Source organism: Chlorocebus sabaeus, chromosome 1, assembly GCF_047675955.1.
Source record: "Chlorocebus sabaeus isolate Y175 chromosome 1, mChlSab1.0.hap1, whole genome shotgun sequence".
In the NCBI taxonomy this organism is placed as follows: Eukaryota; Metazoa; Chordata; class Mammalia; order Primates; family Cercopithecidae; genus Chlorocebus; species Chlorocebus sabaeus.
In genome coordinates this window covers 122,153,078-122,175,487 of record NC_132904.1, presented here as the reverse complement: position 1 = coordinate 122,175,487, position 22,410 = coordinate 122,153,078, and the positions used below count along the sequence as shown (strand labels likewise).

Sequence of the window (22,410 nt, the reverse complement as noted above, 5' to 3'; positions counted from 1 at the left end):
TTAAAGATTTTCTTGGCCTTGGCTTTCATTTCTTCATCGTGGTTCTGAAGGGAAAATTGGCTAGAGTCCTAAATGTATGTGGGGGCCCACACTCGAAGCTCAGTTCTCAGTGCCAGCCACACTGAGGCCTGGTCTCCCTAACTTCTGGGCCTTTGCTCTGCTTGTCATTGGGCTGATGACCAAGATCCAGCCTAGAGCACAAGAAAACAAACACTGCGTGATCTCACATGTAGAACCTAACAAAGTGGAACTCACAGAAGCAGAGAGTAGAATGGTGGTTGTCTGTCGGAATGGGGAGATGGTGAAAGAATGCAAACTTTCAGTTGGGTGGGAGGAAGAAGTTTCAGAGATCTATTGTGCCACATGGTGACAATAGTTAATAACAATGTACTGGGTGGGGCGCGGTGGCTCATGCCTGTAATCCCAGCACTTTGGGAGGCTGAAGCAGGCAGATCACTTGAGGTCAGGAGTTCTAGACCAGCTTGGCCAACATAGTGAAATCCTGTCTCTAGTAAAACTACAAAATTAGCCAGGCGTGGTGGTGCATGCCTGTAATCCCAGCTACTCGGGAGGCTGAGGCAGGAGAATCACTTGAACCCGGGAGGCAGAGGTTGCAGTGAGTCGAGATTGCGCCATTGCACTCCAGCCTGGGTGACACAGCAAGACTCTGTCTCAAAAAAAATAAAATAAAAAAAATATATATATATACTGTACACTTGAAAATTGCTCGCAGAGATTTTAAATGTTCTCAGCATTACAAAATGGTAAGTATGTGAGATAGTGCATATGTTAATTAGCCTGATTTAGTGATTCTACAATGTACATATAACAAAACATCATGTTGTACACCATAAATGTATACTATTTTTATTTGCCAATTAAATAATTTTTTTTTTTTAAAGTTTTAGTCTGCAGGTTTAGCTTTTCGGGACTGAAGCCTCATAGCCCCTCCAGTTCAACACACTCATCAGCATTGTAATTACTTTGTAATTAATGCCTGTGTTCCTCACTAAATTGTAAGCTTCACATGAGCTCTGCCTCCAAGTGCTCGCAAAAAACCCAAAAGGGGGTGGGGGTAGATGTTCAAAACCTGTTTATTAAATCATATTGAAACACTTGAAACAGATTTCGTTCCTGCTTATTTTCTAACAGTGGTTAAAACTTGGTAACTTCAAGTTGACATGGATTTCCAAATTCAATGTAATGTCAATAATATTATAATAGAACAAACTTAGGGGTGCCAACATTTATTTTGTTAAGCAAGGCTATTTTAAAAACAACTATCAATAATTATCACTATCTACTTATTTTAAAAAGTACGTTTTAACCTTATATATACACGTTTGGAATAAAAACAGTCCTTCCTGAGAAGGAAGAGTTGGCAGACCTACATCAATAAAATAAATATATTCAAATGTTTTGGGTATGGGAGCATTACAAGAGAAACATTTTCAAGTATTACTTCGTATATAGTTGTTTCTTATTTCTCAGTTCGGGGATCTGTATTCAACAGGGACATGGAATGGGGAGCCTGAGATGGTATTTTTCTGTTTCATGTTGATAAATAGAGACCACTCAGCAATTTTGCTCTATTAGGAAACTTTGAGGCAAACGGAGAGAAGCCAAGGAACAATAGCAGTCATGCCTCCAACTGCTGCTTTCCTTCTCCAACCAAGCCAGAAAGAATGTAGGCCAAGTGTTGGGGCTAAAAGCCAGTCGTGGAGCCGTCCAGGATTTATCTAGGAAGGGTGACATCTGCCACTGCTCCAGCAGAGCGGGGGCATGGCATGCTTCTGTGGGCACACAGTTCAACACGTGAGGCACACTGCAGCACACAGGACCAAGGTGTCATGCTGCCAGACAGGCGCTGGCATTTGCCATTTTGTCAAGGCAGGGCTGCAGATTGTGGCTTGATCAGGACAGAAGGATGATGGGCTCTTAAGTGATAGCAGGAGGAAAGCATGAGGTAGAGGGGCAGGTCCTTACTGTCCATCCCCTGCCTGAGATCTAGGATGCCTCATTCAGAGCCTAGCTCTGGTCCTCCTCCATCTGCCACATGTTTATTGAGCACTTATAGGTGAGTCACCACCCTAGGTTCTGGGGAAACGGTGAACAAAAGTCCAGAAGTCTCTGCTTCCTGGAGCTGATGTTCACTCCATAATGCTGGACAAGACATCCTGAGCCCATTTCTTTGTAAAAAGGAGCGAGAATGTGGGTCATGAAATGACCTGCTATATGAATGTAGTGTTATAATGTTGCTTTGTCTCACAGGTTGGTTTGCTGAGCCAGGTAGTGTCTTAGGGGCCAGGGATACAGAGATAGCTAAAACAAAGCTCCTGCCCTCAAGACCCTCTCAGTCTAGTGGGGAAAGCGGGAAACTCACCAACAGAAACAAAAGGAGGCACTATATGCAAAGCTATCATCTTGAGTTTCCCAGGAGTGATATGAAGGTCACCCTACAAAGACAGACTATGCTTTTAGGAGTTTCAACAGGGCTTGGCAGAGCAGCCATCCCTGGTGCACTCTAGACCTTGAGGGTGATAAGCCCAAAGAGGGTTGGATTGAGGGAGGGAGCTGCATGGGGACCGTGGCCGGCAGGGTCCCTGGCGATTACAGCAGCAGAGCACTGACTGGCTCTGAAGGGGAACCCTTGCCAGGCTTCTAGCAGAGGCTTGTCTTTCCATGTACAAGAAAAGTTAAGTGGTGAGGCCTGGAGAGGGGCCCCCTTCTGTACCGTGGTGAAGATGAACGAGGCTGGGAGAGGAGTCAGGGGATGCCATCCCAGAGAGGCCCCTCCCCACAGAGTGGGCAGAAGGAAGGCAGAACTGGCCAGGCCCTTGGGGGAGTGGAGAAGCCTTCCAGCGTGTGGGTCCCTGTCTCCATGCCCTGCCTCTCCAGACCCGAGTGCTGCCCTCTGCTGTGACTCCCGGCCTTGTCTGTCCCATTGGGTGAACTCTGTCCCATCTCTCTTGCCCCTCAAACCTTTATTCATCCAGTGTCAAATTCCTACCCACCTTCCTGCAGGGGCCAGGCGCTACAAGAGGAGGGGAAGGAACGGCAAGGTCAGCAGGAGGCCACCGAGCCAGACCCTCCAGCGGCACCATTGGGGGCTGGGCAGGAGGGCATGGGCTCAGGCCGCAGGGAAGGGCTGCTCCACTGGGAGGCCTCCCTCTGCTCCGTGGCGGTGCTGGAGATGGAGCCCGTGTTTGCTTGTCGGGACCACATCTGCTTTCAGAGGGGGAGCAGGTCACTTCTTTCCCCTGGACCTGGAATGGGCACAACTGAGACCGAGGGAGCATTCCTGCAAGCGGGACACTGCTCTGGGAGAAGACCTCCATCCAGCTTCCTGCCCCCAAGACCCCAGCAGCTGCCAGTGTCACTGCCCACAGAAGTATTTGCTTAGCCCAAGAGTCAGTCAGATGTGTGGTGGCCATGAAATGGATCCTGCTGGTTCCGCCAGACCTCCCTGCATCGGTCACCACCTCAAAGTTCCTTGGCTGCAACTCCATGTTGCCTGAATCTAGGGACTGTTGAAGTACTACAGGGGGCTGGGCACCGTGACTCATGCCTGGAATCCCAGCACTTTGGGAGGCTGAGACAGATGGATCACCTGAGGCCAGGATTTGGAGACCAGCCTGGCCAACATGGTGAAACCCCATCTCTACTAAAAATACAAAAATTAGCTGGGTGTGGTGGTGCACCCCTGTAGTGCCAGCCACTCGGGAGGCTGAGGCAGGAGAATCACTTGAACCTGGGAGGCGGAGGTTGCAGTGAGCCTAGATGCGCCACTGCACTCCAGCCTGGGTGACAAAGCGAGATTGTCTCAAAAAAACAAAACAAAACAAAACAAAAACAGCTGCAGGGAAGAATGGCTGAGTAGAGGCCAGGGGCTCTCCTAACTCCCTGAAGGCTGAAGCAGGTCCCTGAGGCTTTCTGACCACGCCCTCCACTTCCCGGCTGTTTTTTATTTTATTTTATTTTATTTTGAGACGGAGTCTTGCTCTGTCACCCAGGCTGAAGTGCAGTGGCTCACTGCAACCTCCACCTCTCAGGTTCAAGTGATTCTCCTGCTTCAGCCTCCCAAGTAGCTGGGATTACAGAAGCCCACCACCACACCTGGCCAATTTTTCTATTTTTAGTAGAGATGGGGTTTCACCATGTTGGTGATTCTGCTGTTTCTAAGGAGTCTCTCCCAGGGCCACAGCGGTCCACAGCAGGCCCTGAGACCCTGAGGCAGGTTGGCTGTACCTGCGCTACCACCTGCACGTGCAGGGGCTAGTCTCTGAATGAGGCTTCCTGGTTCTCAGGCAGGGGATGGAGAGTAAGGACCACCCACTGTGCCTCAAGCCTCCCCCCTGCTGTCACTTAAGAGCCTACCATCCTGCCATCCCTGAGAGCTTCCTAAGCAAGGCACAAAATCCACAGCCCTATTCTGACAAAGTGGCAAATGCCAGCCCCTCTGGCAGCATGATGCCTTGGTCCTGTGTGCTGGAGAGAAAGCCTTGTGTGTTTACTTGCGTGACCGCCCATACAAGCCATGTCCCTGCTCTGCTTGAGCAGTGGCAGGTGTCACCCTTCCCAGGTAAGTCCTGATGGCTCCAGCCTCTGATGCTTTGAGGTCCCTTCCTGGTCTCAAGATCCTCTGAACGTCTGCCTCTGATAGGCCTTGAACCCGAGCCGCCTCCGGGCTTTTGTATTCAACTGCAACCATATCATTTGCCCTTTGCTGATTCACTGTTTGGCACTTGATCTTCTGGCTGCTTCACGTGAGTCTGTTTTGTCTTTCTGCCGAGATAAAAACTCAAGGCCGGGACTCACTGACCAAACAACAAAGCAAGGCAGGCTTTTCAGGCTTGCATAATCTGATTCATATTAAAACCCGCCCATTTCCAGGCACCAAGCCCCTATCCTCGTCAACAAGAAGTTTATCAACAGGGTTGACTGACTCACAAGGAGGTGTGACCTCACTGCTGGAAGGAGGAAGTGCCATCAGAAACCTCTATAGATAATTTCCTGAAAGGTTCCAAGTTTGGTTTTTTGGGGAACTCCTCAAAGGAGAGGTGGATGGCAGAGGAAGGAGGAGGGGAGAGGGGGAGGAGCAGAATAAGGAGTGCAAACAGGAGAGGCACAGAGTGGGGACAAGGAAGCCACCATGGACGGTGAGCCCTGGGGCTTGGAGAAGGCCTTTGGCACCCTGCCAGGGCAGTTCCCACCCGTCAGTTGAAACCACCACCTGGAGACTTTCCGCCATTCTCAAGGCCTTCCCTACAGGTTCTACCCACCCACTCTCCCCCACCATCTGTCTGCCTCCCAGGCCACACTGTCCACACTGAGTGAGCCCACTAGTTTATTCACTACTAGGAATAAGCCGGTACAAAATACATTTTTAGAAAATTCACTTGGAGATAAAAAATCTTGTCCCCACTCCTCCCCCAATCCCACACATCTGTGCTCTTCTGCCTGAGTTAATTCAGCTTTGCTGAGCCTCCTGCAAGAGCTTGAGCCAGGGGGTCGTCGGCCCTGAGGGCGAAGGTGAGTGTGCGCTGCTGGTAGTGCCTGGGGTCACACTCCAGGTTCTCGATCACCTCAGCCAGCAGGTGGGCCCGCTCCACACCTGAGCCGGGGGCCTCGAAGCCCAGGGCGGTGAAGTGCACGTGCAGGTGATAGTAGGAGGGCAGGTAGTGCAGGTATACTCGCAGACGGTCTCCCTTCAGCTGGTAGCGCTGCAGGATGGCCTCCTGATGAGACAGGGGCAGGCAGGCCAGGAGTCATCGTGCTGTCTGAGGCCCGGTGCCATGTCCCCACCGAGACCCTCCTCCCGTCTGAATCCCGGGTTGGCCTGGGACAGCTCATAAAAACCCTCCGAACAGCTCTCTGCCTGCTGTCCGCTTCAGCTTCCTCTGTCTTCTAGTCTAGGAAATCCACAAGTGCAGGTGACAGCAGCAAAGCTGAGACTCTTTCTCCCAAAAGAAGGGGGGAGCGGCCTCAATCAGCATTCCCCACCCAACGTAGATAAAACACTGGCTTCCTCAAACAGCTGCTGCCGGGAATCTTGGAAGGCCCAGTGTCTACAGACAGGCCCCAGACTCCCAAGACTATGGGGACTTTCATGATTTAGGAGCAATTTAATCAGTCATGAAGTGGATAGGAGGAAGCCTCATTCTCTCTTTTAGCATAGGACAGGGTGGAGCTTGGAAACAATGAAGATGGGGATGGGGCTATGCTGAGAATTTGGTGAAAGAGCAAGGACTGTGGAAGGGGTGTGGGAGGCGCTGCTCCCACACAGACCCGGGGAAGTCTCGGTGGGCTCCTTGCAGAAGAGGAAAGCATTGACTGTGGCCCTGGCTCCCTCTGCCCACCTCCACCTTGCTCAGGGGAGGGTCTTCTTCTACCAGCCTTTACCTTCAGGAGCCTGCAAGGCACAGAATTAAGCGGAGACTCTTATCTCCATTGTGGGCAAATCACTGAGGTGGTCAGAGGTGAAGAGAAAAATACTAGGGCCTCAGTGGGCTCAGTATACACCCCAGAACTGTGTTCTGCATTTGGAGCTCACCCCAGGAATCTCTGCAGCAGGGTGGGACCAGGGCCAAGGCACCCGAGGGGCATCCTGGAGTAAGTGAGGTCTGCCTGCCAGGGTGGAGCTGTCAGAGCTCCTTGGGCAGATCAAAGTGTTGGCCTGGCATCTCCCCAAGAGAAAGACACCATTCTCTGCCATTTGTAATATCCAGGAACTGCTTCAGGATCTGAACAAGTCACCCCACAAAGGTAAAGGCAGCCGAGGGGTGGTGCCATGGGTGGGCAGGAGGGAAGACAGATTGGGGCCCAGCAGCAGGGGGAAGCTGGGTGTGGGCAGAGCCTTTCCTCCAGGTCTGCATTAACACCTCGAAGCAGCACTGGTCAAAAAGGGGCCAACCTCTCTCCTGGCTGGGCATTGTTGTGACTGCTAGCTCTGGCGTGTTAGGCAGATCATCACATTTCAGAGTAGAAAAAAGACTGAGACCCAGCCCCGTAGGATGGTGGATTTAGAAGGGATCCATCTAGGTAATGTGGTTTAGGGAGGTGAAGTGACCCACCCCAGGCCACTCAGCTGGTTAGGGTACAAATGTCAGGCCAGGACCACACCCAAGATTCTAGACACTCTTCCCCATCCCCCCCTGCTCCTGGGCTCTGTTTAGAGCCCTGATAATTTCATTCAATTCAACAAATATCCCAGACAGAAAGTATCCCAGAACACCAGGTGCTACAGAATTCAGCCTGTCTTCAATCTAGACAAGGAGACACACGTGTACACACATATCGAAGTCATGTGCCCATACTCCCAAGAAACTCTGGCGTGATGTGGTTGTCATGGTTGTCGTGAGACAGACAGGTGATCCTGGAGTAGGAGGGGCCAGGACTTAAGGACCAGAGTCTATGGGGTGAGGGGTGGAAGTGCATCCCGGATGCAGAAAGGCTGAGGAAGGCATGTGAGGGTGAGGAAAGGTGGCTGAAAGCAGAGCTGGGGCGCCAGGCAGGACCAGGGACAAAGAGCCCTGCTCTTCAACCTGAAGAGCCTAATGGGGTCCCCGAGACTGGCATCCAGAGAGAAGTCTCTCCAAGATGGACTCTGGGAAGGGTGAGGAAAGGGGCCCAGGAACACACTGGAATCTGAGTCTAATTTCCCTGGGCTTCCACGTGGTTTGGTGAAGCCGCTCACCTGCCCCTGGTGGAGGATGTTCCTGAGCAGCGGCAGGTGCTCCGGAGTAAGGTCGCGTAGGGATCTGATGCCCCGGCGATGGCAGATGGCGATCAAGTACAGGTCATCGAGCTGCGTAGAGAGCAAGGGGAGACCAGGCTTAGCAGGGAACAGACCTGGGGAGGCTGCCAACCCCGGAGTTCTCACGTAAGCCAGGAAGCACCTACCCCTGAGGCCTACAGCGCCAGGAGAAACCCCGCAGCAGGACTGACCCGCCAGCAATGCACGCATCCGCATACCCCGGGCGTGTGGGATGGTCTGAGAAGCAGGCCTTCTGTGTATGCTTCTTGCTAGAGAATACCATGTGAGAGTTCTTTTTTTTTTTTTTTTTTTTTTTTTTGACAGAGTCTCGCTCTGTCACCCAGACTGGAGTGCAGTGGCGCAATCTTGGCTCACAGCAAACCTCCACCTCCCGGGTTCAAGCCATTCTTCTGCATCAGCCTCCCAAGTAGCTGGGACTATAGGTGCGTGCCACCATGCTCGGCTCTTTTTTTTTTTTCTTTTTGTATTTTTAGTAGAGACGGGGTTTCACCATATTGGCCAGGCTGGTCTCAAACTCCTGACCTCATGATCCGTCCACCTCGGCCTCCCAAAGTGCTGGGATTACAGGTGTGAGCCACCATGTCCGGCAGACAGTTCTATATACTCACTCCCCAGAGCTGTCAGGGGCAGGGAGCCAGGAGGTTCAAGAAAGAGCAAGGGCAACTCTCTCCCTCTAAGAGTTTACAGTCTCATCGCATGTATGCAGGTAGCTCTGCTGTAAGACACAACATAATCCCAGCGCAGGAGGAAGGAAAGACTCTAGCTACCTGGAGGAACCCAGGAAGGCCTCCTGGAAGAGAAGGCAGAGGATCAGGTCTACAAAAAGAGGTAGAATTTGGAGAAAGGATATTCAGGTAGAGGAAACAGAGCAAAGGGTTGGAGGCAAGACTGTATAGGGTACGAATGTATAGGGCATAGAATGTATATGTAAGGGGAGAGGAAGCAACTTGATTTATCTGGAGTCAAGGCTCATGAAGGGGTGGAGTGGGGTTTGAAGGCCAAGAAGGGAGCCAAGGGCCAGCTTAGCAGCACACACACACCAGGACAGTAAGCCTGTTTCTCTCTTCCCCTATCTCACAGGACACCTTCCGGCCGTCCTTCCTGAGCACAGCCTGGCTAAAAACCTGGAGGTCACAACAGTACAAAGAATTAAAGTCAAGATCTTGTGCCAGAGAGCAAATGAACTCTTCCTCTTGCCCAGAAAACCCACCCTGCTCACCTAAACCCTGGCCTTGCCTGGTAATTACATCCATGCGCCTGGCAGGCCCCAGACGTCAAGGCTCTGAGGGGCCAGGCACGGGGAGAACCCAGCAGTGTCCTGCCCTTCTGTCTGAGCTACCAGATTTCTTGTGGAGATAATTTGAGGACCATGACTCACCCAACCAAATTTCCTGGGGCCTCAAATTGAAAATTCAGGATGGGCTTTTCTATATGACTGCCTGATATCCAACTATGCCATGGTCTTTACATGCCATGAACATTCTTTCCTGCCAGAGTTCTAAGAATCTGTGTTCTCTGCCTCAGACCTTCTGCAGATGAGCCCACAGGAAGCTCCCACGTGTAGCTGAGCTACATGCACCAGGCCTCAGTTTGCCCCAAGTCCCCTGTGTACTCTCTCATGGCCTGTGGCCAAGAAATGTACTCTCTCACTTTGGACTTAGGAGTGCAAAGAGAAGCCCAGAAACAAAATTGAACTTGAATTTTGTGTGTGTGTGTGCGCGTGTGCGCATGTGCACGTGGTGGTGGATGTGTATGTTTTCAGCTGTTCTATGTGTTACTGTAACGGAACTCCCAAATAATAGTAACATTTGTTTTAGATGATGTCTGCTGACAAGTCACAAACATGACTCTAACTCGCAACTCTCTGCTCCACTGGCACAGAATAGGGCATGGAGCCTGGTGCTGGGCGTCAGCCCGTGGTGTTGGGTGTCAGTTAACAGGCTGGGTAAGGCAGGGAAAATAATCCATTCTTTGATATTAGACATGACCCAAAATTTCCTGCTGGCAGCCAAAGGGCCTGCTCACTCAGAGAAGTGATCTGAAGAAAGCTAGGCCAGGGCAGGAGAGGGCCTCAGGCTGGCGCCCCAGAAGGTGGCCCATCAGTCACTCTGGGAAGACAGATAGACATCGTCAGTATCTTTTTACAAGTCAAGACAGTAAAATCAAAGTAATAGTTTCCTGGCAGGAAGAAAGAGAATTGCTGGAGCATTGGAGACTCAGCTCTTAACCTCTGGGGTGACTCAAAAGAAGAGCTGCCTGGTCTGAGAACTTTAGACCAAAGAACTTAAATCATATGAACTGAACATGCGTGTGTATCCATATACACATGTACATATATGTTTATATACCCAATACGGAAAGGTCACCAGAGACAAAGAAATAGCAACAATAGTTGTTTTGGGGAAGGGAAAGGAAGGGCTGTGAGGTGAGGGAGCATACTTTCACTGAATATCCTCTGTACTGTGTGCATTTTTGCCACATGCATAAACTAAACCTACAAGAAAATAAACAAATTAAAAAAAAGAATACATAGGTGATCCTTTAAGAGAACAGAAGAAGGGATGTTATAACCTCTAAGGAGGCACAGTCTCTAGCAAACAGGCACCTGATAAATATATGTTGAATGGATGAAAAAATGGATTATCTCTTTAATTCAGGGCCATCAGTTTGGAGACAGTTTAACTTTTTTTTTTTTTTTTTTTTTTTTTTTTTGAGACGGAGTCTTGCTCTGTCACCCAGGCTGGAGTGCAGTGGCCAGATCTCGGCTCACTGCAAGCTCCGCCTCCTGGGTTCACGCCATTCTCCTGCCTCAGCCTCCCGAGTAGCTGGGACTACAGGCACCCGCCACCTCGCCCGGCTAGTTTTTTGTAATTTTTAGTAGAGACGGGGTTTCACCGTGTTAGCCAGGATGGTCTCGATCTCCTGACCTCGTGATCCGCCCGTCTTGGCCTCCCAAAGTGCTGGGATTACAGGCTTGAGCCACCGCGCCCGGCCGACAGTTTAACTTTCAAGACGAGTGGCAGAAGGAGATTCAAGGTGGCTAGGAAAGCTCCTCAAAGCAAACACCAGGGTGCCTCCCTATCCCCAGCCCTTCCCTGTCCCAAAGACAAAGAATAGAAGCCCAGGCATGGCCTGTCTTCCTGCTGGATACATTGCCTAATTCAAAGAGAATTATCAAATTCAGTGCTGTCACAAGTCAAATATTTGAGACACTAAAATAGGGCATCATCAAAAGTCAAGTAAGAATTAAGGTTGGGCACAGTGGCTCACGCCTGTAATCCCAGCTACTTGGGTTGCTGAGGCACGAGAATTGCTTGAACCCGGGAGGTGGAGGTTGCAGTGAGTTGAGATCATGCCACTGCACTCCAGCCTGGGCAACAGAGTGAGACTCTGTCTCAAAAAAAAAAAAAAGAATTAAGCAAAGGTTAAGAAGGACCACACCTGCCATCGCTATGAAGCAAAGTGTGACATTTAAGCTGGCCCTTTCATGACCCTTGAGGACAAGTAATTCCAGCCCTGTGGCTGGCAGCCACAGTGCAGCTCCTAAAGCCTTTCCTGTCTTAAAGGGGACAGAGAAAGGGAGGTTCCACTGGCAGGTGAAGCAGAGCCTGCCAGCACTGGGGTCAGAAGGATGGCAGATTTCTCTTCTCTGCCATGGGCTCAAATGCATTCAGGGTTTCTGGAACAGAGACGGATAAGTCTATCTCTTGTTGTCCCTCCTTGGCCTTAAGACTGCAATCCCCTGGCAAGCTCCTCAGTCTTCAAGAGTCTCGTGCAGCAGAAGGTCCTCCTACCCCACACCTCCATGGCCCTGCTGGGATTCTCATTAATGGTGGGCCCCACCTCCTGTGACCCAGGCTCTGACCCTGGATCTCTAGGTGCAGGGCAGCCCCAGGGGACAGATGGGGGTTTGCAGAGCCACCGCTCAGTTTGAGACAAGGGGCCTTCAGGTCCTACCTCTTCAAATGCCTACAGAGCCAGTCCTGGCTCCCTCCTTCAAGGCCTGAAGGTGGCACAGGCAGAGAGAAGCTGCAGGGAAGGGCAGAGTGGATGCAGGCATCCCCTTAGCCTCTCGCTGCAGCGCCCCACACAAGGAGAGCCCTCTTCTTTGAACTTACTTGCTCTAGGAAATCATCAATCAATGCTGCAAGTTCGGAAAATCCCTTCAAATTCTTTCCCACCCCTTGGGCCACATTTGGGAATTCCCACAAGCCACTTGTCAAGAGACGAATTATGCTCACTTGCCTGTGTAACTCTGAGCCAAAATCCCACCCCTTTACCCCAAGTCAAAACTGAAGGCCTCACGGGCAGCCACAACTGAGAAAGCAGAGGGAATGAGCCTATGGAGGGGCAGACCTTCTCTGCGAGAGTCTCTCCAGCCTGTGAGGGGTGCAAAAACTAGATGGGCCCACCAAGAGCAGAACGGCACATCTGAGCCTGGATTACTCCACAGGGGAAAGTGGAGGAGAGATGTCCGTCTGCTCCCAGTGCCCATGCCTGCCTGCCTACCTCGGCCTTATCCAGGCCCCTCTTCTGTTGCAGGCTGAGCACAGCCAGGTTCCAGTCTGTGGTAAGAACAGCACTCTCTGCAACACAGTGGCTCTGCCAGTTTCTGACACCATCAGGGTATAAAGGTTTGTGAACTCTCAGGTGTAAAAGAGGTGGTGGTAAGTGATAACTCTGGTGGTGGGCTGGTCTGGGAGACACAGAAGGCCACAGGGAACTGGAAAGGGATACCTGTGAGGGAGGACGGCTCCTCCCAAACCTGCTCCTTAGGAAAGTAGGAGAAGCAGAGGTGCTTGGAGGCCAGGGCAAGGGGCCAAGCGGCCCGAGTAGAAGTCTGGACTAAGCTACTCCACAGCTCGGGCTGAGGAAGAGATGCCTTGGGTTGGTCACCATGGTTCCTGCCTGCCAGGGCTTCAGAACACGGGCCTGCCTGGATCTGCTGGTGTCACGGGGAACGGAGAAAATGGAAACACCCCACCCGAGGGCTCCAGGTGTGGCTGGAAGCACAGGCGGCTGCCCAGACCACTTGGCTGGTAAGGAATGGCCTATGTAGTCACGGGCGCAAACATCACCCCATTTTACCTCTTGGGTGGGAGGACAGCCAGAAAGGGTTTTAAGCTGACCCATTAAAGCAAAAGCACTTAGGTATGACAGGTATCCACCCGGTTCCCACAGAGAGCTCAGGCCAACCCTTGGTTAATTATAATCTGCTTAGAGACAGGCCAGCGTGAGAAAGAGGACAGTCAGAAGGACTCACACTTGGAGCAGGGTGGCCAGAGACCAGGGCATTCCAGCCAGAAACCTTTACCTGCTGTTGGTTCCACTTGAGGTCAGGGATGAGGACAAAACCATCAGAGGGATCTGGGTTCTCGAAAACAATCCGGTCCGCTTCAGCCTTCTTGTCGAGAATGTTATACACCCACTGAAAGGAAGGGGAGAGAGATGGTTCACAAATATACTCATCACCCCTTGAGAGACACCCCAAACTGAGCTAGGTGCACTCCCTGGCCTCTCCAGGAGACAGGACCAAGCTATAAAAGGCCGCCACGCTCAGAGGATCTACATCCGGGCTGCCCTGTCCCCAAGCATCTGTCCTTAGGGGTCCAGAAGGGATTTTCCCCCTTCCCACTCCAGCTGGCACTCAGCCATGAGTCATCACAAGAGTCTCTGCAGCTCGAATGGGGCCAGGCTCTTCCTGATCAGCATAGTGCACGCGCTCTGCGGAGGCCTGGCAGACCCAGGCTGTGTCTGCCCTCTATAGCAGTGACCCCCTCCACTGCCCACAGGACTCAGGGGAAGAGCTGCCTCCATGGATCCTATTTCACTCTATTCAGAACTATGGGGCAAAGCAAGGTAGGAGGCTGAGGGCACCAAGGTTTCCTTCTGTGGAGGGCCGGCTACCCACCAGGGCAGTGACAGCCTTTGCCTCTAGCAGCTCATGTGTGCAGGTTTCCCACCGTGCCGGGATTCTCATCAGCACCTCAGCCCGCCTGGAGCCGCTGCAGATGCCGGTTAATCAGCAGTCTCTGCTGACACAGGCCCCGCATGGCAAAGCAGAAATGAAAGCTATGTGGAGACACAGAGACAGCGACCTCACCAAGACCTTTCAGGGCTACCCAGGCTCCTGGCCCTTGTGTCACCCTTGGATCATCTGCTGTCAACAGTTTGCAGAGGACCCCTCCCAGGCCTATGTGGACCCGAGGACATCACTTTACAGAGATGGTCCTGGAGGCCTGTCTGAGGTTAGGAGGCTGCAGGAGGTTGGGCTGAGAAGGCCCTGGGGGTCACAGGCGTCAAACCTCAGTACCTCCAGCTCTTCTCTACTTCCCCCAGCTCTCAGGGCCCTTTGCAAACATGAACTCATGCAGGACAGTGAACTCAGCCCTACATCCGGGGGAGAGACCTGCTGGGAAACCAGAGAGGGGAGTGGCTGAGGACACACTACCGCCCCTTCCTCCTCATAGTCAGAACAAACTCCGAGCTCACTGATGTAGGAGAAGGAGCCACGGACAGGAGGTAGGCTGGGGAGGCCAGAGAACCGACACTACCAGGCAGTCATCCATGATCTTCCTTCTACTCACAGAAGTGCTGGACAGGCAGCATCACCGAAGGCCAGGGACACGGGGACTGCCTTAGGGTCCACACAACCTCACACCTTGAGCCCGGAGGGCTGAACACACTGCATTGCATCCTCACCTCTCAGCTGGGACGGACTAGGGGAGAGAGCAGCTGGGCCCCGAGGTCTCCTGCAGCTCTCTACCCACAGGAAGCATTTCAGTTCAGAGGGCCCCAAACCCCTCACAAAGCCCCAAACCCCTGACAAGACCCACAGGCCAGTCACAATGTGGTCCATTCACAATAAAAGACAGGCAGTTCCCAAGAAACTGAATGAGGCCCCTTCCTGGGAGGGGTCTGGAGGACACCCGACAGCCGCTTCCTCATGCAGTGCCTGGGCCAGAGCAATGCATGGCCAGCACATCCACAGAGGCATTTCCTCTCTGACCTGAAATCTCCTGGGAATGTGCTGCCGGAGGAAAAAGCCAGCGGAAATAAAAGGGAGGGAGGGAGATGGCATTCCCTACGGAAAGCCCCAACGCACCCCATAAGCAAGCCTCCCCACAGTCTGTCCCTGGTTCACAGAAAAGCGGCATCTGCCTCTGATTGGTAGAGCGAGAGTGAGCAGGTTCTGAGCCAAGGAGACCTGGTTTCATCTCCCAGCTGTCACTGGGTGAGCGACTGATGCCTCCTTTGTAAAATAGGGCTGATGATATATACGTAAGCATGGTGAAGGCTTTCAGAGAGAACATGCACGTGAAAGCGCCCAGCACAGCCAGCATAAGGGAGGCCCCCTACGAGTGGCAAAGGTGGTGGGATGGTATGCCAGAAGCTACAAGAGTCACTGGGGACAGGAAAAGAGGGAAAGGCGGTGAAAGCAAAGGAGGTGGTGAGAGAGGTAATAAGAGCGAGGCTGGAGGATGAGTGACTACAGGAAGGAGTGATGACCGTGAGAGCAGCTGCACTTTGCCTGGCACTGCTCTCAGTGTCACAGCAACCCTGAGAGGTGGCTGCTATCATTGTCGCCATTTTTTTGTTGTTGTTGAGATGGAGCCTTGCTCTTTCGCCCAGACTGGAGTGCAGTGGCGTGATCTCGGCTCACTACAACCTCGCCACCCAGGTTCAAGCGATTCTCTTGCCTCAGGTGCTAGGATTATAGGTACCTACCACCACGCCCGGCTAATTTTTATATTTTTAGCAGAGACGGGTCGTTTGTTTGTTTTTGCTTTTTGTTTTTTCTGAGCTGGAGTTTCACTCTTGGCCGGAGTATAATGGCATGATCTTGGCTCACTGCAACTTCCGCCTCCCAGGTTTAAGTGATTCTCCTGCCTCAGCCTCCCAAGAAGCTGGGATTACAGGCATGTGCCACCACACTCAACTCATTTTTGTATTTTTAGTAGAGATGGGGTTTCACCATGTTGGCCAGGCTGGTCTCGAACTCTTGACCTCAAGTGATCTGCCACCTTGGCCTCCCAAAGTGCTGGGATTACAGGCGTGAGCCCCCGCGCCTGGACATTGTCCCCATTTTACAGGTAAGGAGAATGCAAGTGCAAGGACGTTCACGCTGGGTCAGCCAATTCCAACCATGAGTATCTGGCTCCTGAGCCTGCGCCCTGGGCCAGGGTACGTGCTGCCTCCTGGGAGAGGCCGCTGGGAGAGTGGCAGGGAGCTGCATCCACAGGAAGCCTCAAGGCCAGAGGCCCCGATAAGAAAGAGAGGAGAAAGAAAGAACAAAATTCACACAAACACAGAGGGCTCTGTAATGGGGAGTGCCACCATCTGAAACCAAGCCCAAGAGACCTGGCCAGCCCTGCGGATAAACTGAGCAGTGGGTGATGCCGTCAGCTTTCTGCAACTCACCTGGCTGGACTTCTTTGCAGTAGGTGACACTAGCAGCTCCCTCGGTACCTTCTCTCCCGCCCTGACCTCCCATGAGACATCTTGCTCCTTCCTCATCACCTCCTGCTCTCTGCTTCTGCCTGCTGCCTTGCACTTCCCCTCCAGCAATGTGTGGTGTGGCCATGTCTCCCAGGTGTCTTAGCTCTCACATTGCTGTGCCTGTTCCTCTGAACAGTCACCTGGAGTAGAGAATGGTGGCTACCATCCTGGCATCAGTCTGTGCTGGAAACAATAGCAGGCACATGATACATGGCACCTCTCTCAACTTCCACAACACCCAGGAGGGAAGAGCCATTAGTTACATTTTTCAGACAAGGAAACCAAGGCTCTGAAATTAAGGACAATGTCACGCTGCTCTTAGATGACAGACAGAGAATCCAAACACCAGGCTGAGGTTGAAGTCTAGCTGGATGACTCACAGACAGACATTTGTAACTAGATGATCTCGAAGGCTCCAGATCCAGACATCCCACTGCAGTTTTTACTGGGAAGTTATAAGTACCTCACATCTAAGGAGTCAAACAGTATCTCTGGCTTAGGGCACAGATACTAGGACCAGACTGCCGGGCTTTGAGACCTGTCTCCAAAATGGCTGCTGTGAAGAATAAATGAGGTGTGAGGCTGGGCGCGGTGGCTCACACCTATAATCCCAGCACTTTGGGAGGCCAAGGTGGGCAGGTCACTTGAGGTCAGGAGTTTGAGACCAGTCTGGCCAATATAGTGAAACTCCATCTCTACTAAAAATACAAAAATAAGCCCAGCGTAGTGGTGGGCACCTGTAATCCCAACTATCTGGGAGGGTGAGGCAGGAGAATCACTTGAACCTGGGAGAAGAAGGCTGCAGTGAGCCGAGATCACACCATTGCACTCCAGCTTGGGCAACAAGAGTGAAACTCTGTCTCAAAAATAGATAAATAAGTAAATAAATAAATAAATGAGGTGTGATGCACATAAATGCTTAGAGCAGTTCTTGGCACTATGCATAGTAAGTACTCAATAAATTCCAAACTGAACTCACTGTCTTCCATGCAAACCCACTCTTCTGTTTCTGTCCCCTATACTGGGTCATGAATTATCCTTCTATCCACTCATCACCCAGCCTCTTCCCTCCCCTCTCCACATCAACCAGTTGCTAAGCCCCATCCAGCCCTGTGAAGACCTACCTCTGAAATTGCTCCAGAATCCTTCCCCACTGTCCCTACCTTGGTTCACACCCATACTGGGCTTTCCCAGTCTTCTTGTTCTATGCTCACCCCAACGCCACCAATTAATTCTGCAAATCGGACCATATTGTCCACATGCTTAAAATTGTTTAGGGCACCCTCACCGCCTATGGCAACTGTTCTCACATCTGATGGTTGTTAGAAATATGAGAAAGAGACAGAGAGAGAGAGAGGTTTTTTTAAATGCACAATTCCCAGCTCCACTCCCTGAAGGGTGAGATTCAGCAGATACGGAATAGTGCTCCGTGCTCAGTACTTATGAAAATCCCCAGGCAATCCTAATGGCAAGCAAGGTTCAGGAACTCCTGGCCCCCTGGACAAAGTCCATGTGCCTCCGCCTGGCCCCTGCCTACCATCTCTGTGCTGTCGCCTCTGATCCTCCAGCAGCCCAAGCCCCAGTCACACCAAACTCCTTGCAGCTCCCCCAAAGCATCAGATGATTCCAGCTCTGTGTGCCTCTGGACTTGCTCCTCCTTCCCCTGGTGCACCTGGTAAATTTCTATTTGTCCTTTAAGACCCAAGGGGAGGATCCTCTCCCTGTGAAGTCCCGACTGTCTGTGCTGGTCACTGTCCCTCTGCATCAGCACGGTAGCTCATCTAGGGATCAGAGTGCTCATCCCATTGTCACGATTGCCCGTTTACAAGTCTATCTTTCCTGTTAGACTGTGAGGATCCTGTCTAGGTTTCATCATCTTGGTGACTCTCCAAAGCCTGGCATAGGACCAGGTCCATAGTAGGTACTCAGTAAACATAATGACTGTTGCCAGTTAAGCTGAGTGCTTGTAAACTAGAAATAGCCAAGAAGGAATACATAAACTGCTCCCGTCTGTCAGGAGTTGGAAGAGTAGTGGAGTTTTCATTGTGCTCTTCTCCGAGTGGAACTGCAGAATGGTGTATAATAAGGAATATACACAGCCAGGCACAGTGGCTCACACCTGTAATCCTAGCACTTTGGGAGGCCAAGGCAGGCAGATTGCCTGAGCTCAAGAGTTTGAGGCCAGCCTGGGCAACATGGCAAAATCCCATCTCTACTAAAAATACAAAAAATTAACCAGGCATGGTGGCGCGTGCCTGTAATCCCAGCTACTCACACCAACCACATCAGGCCTTCCTTACTTGAATCTCAGGTTTGCACAACCAGCACAACAGAACAACTGTTCCAGGAGATTCCCTAGGACCCTGAACAGCAGAAACTCTAAGAAGGTGGAGACATAGTTCCTTTCCACTTGGAAAACAGAACAAGTGCTGGGACTTTAAAAACAACCAACCAACCAACAACAAAAAAAAGCAAGTCAGCTTGAGCCAGACGCACCCCATGCAAACTGCCGCCCAGGGAGACCACGGCTGAACCAGGCTGGGGAAGGGGGCTGGCGGCACACAGGCCTCCCAAGGAAACGTTGTTCCTGCAGGTCCTGCCAACCTCCCCTTCCTTACTCCTCTCGAGTACAATTCAGCTTGCAGTGCCCACAGACACAGCACCCCCTCCCTTCTTCTGGGCCAGGGAGGAGTGGCTGTGAGTTCCTCACATCACAACACCCTCCACCACAGTGACCTGAATCTTGGGGAGAAAAGTGAGAAATGCTCAAAGAGAACAAGGGTGAACGATGAAGATAAGGAACAGTGTGAGAGTCAGTGAGTGGGCAAGAAACTGACTCATCAATAAGCATCAATCATATTTAACTTTGAGTACTCACATGGGGCCAGTTCTAGGCAGAGGCTCCAGTTGGCACTGGGCCTAGGCCCAGGGAGGAGTCAGGATCTTGGCGCTAAATAGCCTTGCATCTGGCCTGGCCAGATGACTGCCAGCTTGTGAATGGAGTCCCTGCACCAAATCCCCGGGGCCAATGGAGTCCTGCCTTCTTTTGGACGAATGCAAGGGGGAGTGGGTGAGGGAAGAGCTTTTTACTCTGAGACTGAGATCCTGCAGGCCAGTTTGTCACAGGTAAAACCAGGAATAAGAGTCTGGACTGGGTGGGACTAACTCAACATCAGCCTTTTACCCATTCATGGACCCAAAGCAATGGCACAGTCATCCTGAGGCTGGATCAGGGCTACTGCAGAGCAGACACACATTCTTCCAAAGGACTGGATTGCTTTGAGGTCCCCAGAGAGCCTCCATGGCATGCCCAAGCACATCAGGTGGGACCAAGACCAGCATCAGTTCCCTCACCCCCAAAGCCTTCTCTGACCATGCTATATAAAATGGCAACTGCCCACCCCAGGCCTTTTGGTCGCACTTACCCTGTCCATTTCTCTCCGCAGCCCTCATTATCTCACAGAGCATACAGATCCTGAGATATCTATGTATGGTCACACACTGTGTGACCGTGCATGGGATGTAAGCTGCACGACGTGGGGATTCTGTCCGCCATGCTCTCTACTGTACCCCCATCCCCTCACCTAGCACAGCACCTGGCCCCGAATACGACCCCAACAGACACTCGTAAGAGGAGGCACCAGCCACGGGAGCAGTGCTCTGCATCTGAGACATGCAGCCAGTCACCTGGATGCTGAGGCTCTGGGACTCCAGGTGGGGTAAAGTAATGTTCCTGTAGTCATCTCCCGTCTCTCGGATCAGGCGGAGGTCCTGGCGTAGGTACTTCTGCAGGTGTTTCTCTGTGGCAGGGTAAACCACAGTCGTCTTTACATCTGCAACGACACAGCACAGCCCGTGACACGGAAGCAATGCCCACTCTCTATGCCACAGGCATCACGGTGAGGAGAGACCTCCTGCCCTGGCTTTGATTCCCTGAGGGAAGCCAAAATCCAAGAGGATCATGCACCCAAGATCCACCCCCACAGAGTGCCTTGTGCCACTGCATTCATGAGCTGAGCCACACTCAGAACCTGGAAAACACGGGGCCCCTCGTCAGGCAAGCCCCAGCCCTTCCTGCTCCACCTTCCAGGCACAGGAATGAGAGGTCCCTAACTCTTCTCACATGCCAAATTTCTAGGTATGTGGCTTTCTGGACCCAAAGCTGAAAATACGGTTTAAAGCCTGGGCACGGTGGCTCACGCTTGTAACCCCAGCACTTTGGGAGGCCGAGGCAGGCGGATCACCTGAGGTCGGGAGTTCGAGACCAATCTGACCAACATAGAGAAACCCCATCTCTACTAAAAATACAAAATTAACCAGGCGTGGTGGCGCATGCCAGTAATCCCAGCTACTCGGGAGGCTGAGGCGGGAGAACCGCTTGAACCTGGGAGGCAGAGGTTGCGGTGAGCCCAGATCGAGCCATTGCACTCCAGCCTGGGCAACAAGAGCGAAACTCCGTCTCAAAAAAAAAAAAAAAAAGGTTTAAAACCCAGTAGTCCCCTTAATGACGGGCAGTGCAGCACAGCGCAGTGGTTCCAGGCACAGACTCTGGAGCCAGACTGAGTTCAAGTACTGGCTCTGCCTGCTCCTTATTCTGAATGGGACCTTGGCATCACCCGGGAGCAAGGTTCAGCTGTTTAACTTCTTGTTTAACTTCTTGGTGCCTCTACTTCCTCATCTGTCAAATGAGGATAGTAAAAGCTCCTGTGTCACAAGGCTGGGAGGATTAAACAAGTCAATTACCTGTGAAGTTCTTAGAACAATATCTGGCACACAGTAAATACCACATAAGTGCTGTGATGTTTAATCCAGGGTTTCTGAATCTCAGCACCACTGACATTTTGGCCTGGATAATTCTCTGTTGCGGGGGCTGTCCTGTGCATTGAAGGATGTTCACCTGCATCCCTGGCCTCTATTGGGATGTTAGTAGCACCCTCCCCAAGTTGTGACAACGCAAAATGTCTCCAGACTTTGCCAGATGTGTCCCCGAAAGGAAAAACTGTCCCCAGGTGAGAACTACAGTTTTAAACTAGAAGGATGTCTTGCAGTTTTCCTAAACAGACTCTAGGCTGGCATCCTGGTCCAAAACCACCTGGTTTTGGTTACGTCCTTTCCCTTATTTTTAGTAACATCTGGTACAATTGTTATCATTACTCTAACATTTATACATAGTGTTTTAACACAGATCTTAGGGGTATTTCAAAATCAGCTTGGATCTTTCTCAAAAGACCCATGGTTCCCCTCTGACTTTCTTAATCTGGGTTCAGATAGGCTCTCCCAGAGAAACCCAAGGGACAGCTGAAAACCCAGCAGGGACATTTTACCACCACGAAGTCCTCATGCTCACTCCCACACCGTGAAACCCAGCTAAGAACTGTCCATCTATACTTTCATATTTGGTCTGAGGTCATAGGTGGTTTTAACCCCACTTTCACACATCAGTGAAAAGGGTGGGCTGGGACTCGAAAGAGTCATTCAGTATCACACTGTCAAATGTGGCAGAGGCGAGCCTGGAACTGAGGCCTTCTTACCCCAAAGCCAGCGCTCCTATAACACCACGGGCTACTTTCAACTTCTACTTCCAAGTCCCAGTGAGGATGTACAGAGATGACATACCAGGCACACGGCTTCTGTCCCATCAAACATCCTAGTCCATCAGCTCTGGGAGGCACAGCAGCACAGTGGGAAGACATGGGCGCTGGCCCCAGGCTGGCCACACGACTCTCCATACTGGCTGTGTACCCTTGGGCATGGGGCTTAACGTCTTAGAGCCTTCGCTTCTTCACCTATTAAAGGGTGGTCATCAAATCTGCCTTACAGAGTTGTTTACATTAAATAAAACATGTCACCTGGATCACTGGAGGTGCTAAAGAAATGTCACCCAACCCTGGGAATCCCTGGATCTGACCCTGAAAAGGGGGCATGAAGACCTCCTCACAACTCTCTGAGAACGCAGCAAAAACTGTTCCTTGCTTCTCACTCTGTTCTCTAACAGCTCAGGGTCATGGGTCATAGGCCAGAAGCCAGAGGTCAGAGGTCAGGCACACCAAGATCTCAAGAGGCGGGAGACTGCTTGAAGTAGACTGAACAGCACCACCTTGGCCCTTGCAGTGGACCTGAGGGAAATTCATACA

General features: G+C 51.6%; 1 protein-coding gene across 1 annotated transcript in view; it reads right to left on the bottom strand.

Annotated features, from left to right (window-relative positions):
• Positions 1 to 5,334: 5,334 nt before the first annotated feature.
• DCPS (decapping enzyme, scavenger) overlaps positions 5,335 to 22,410 on the bottom strand; it is a 40,025-nt gene continuing 22,949 nt past the window's right edge. The window contains 5 exon segments of the mRNA XM_008021443.3: positions 5,335 to 5,503; positions 5,505 to 5,738; positions 7,697 to 7,807; positions 13,092 to 13,205; positions 19,964 to 20,109. Coding sequence (XP_008019634.2) covers positions 5,471 to 5,503; positions 5,505 to 5,738; positions 7,697 to 7,807; positions 13,092 to 13,205; positions 19,964 to 20,109 — 638 coding nt within the window. The 3' untranslated portion in view covers positions 5,335 to 5,470.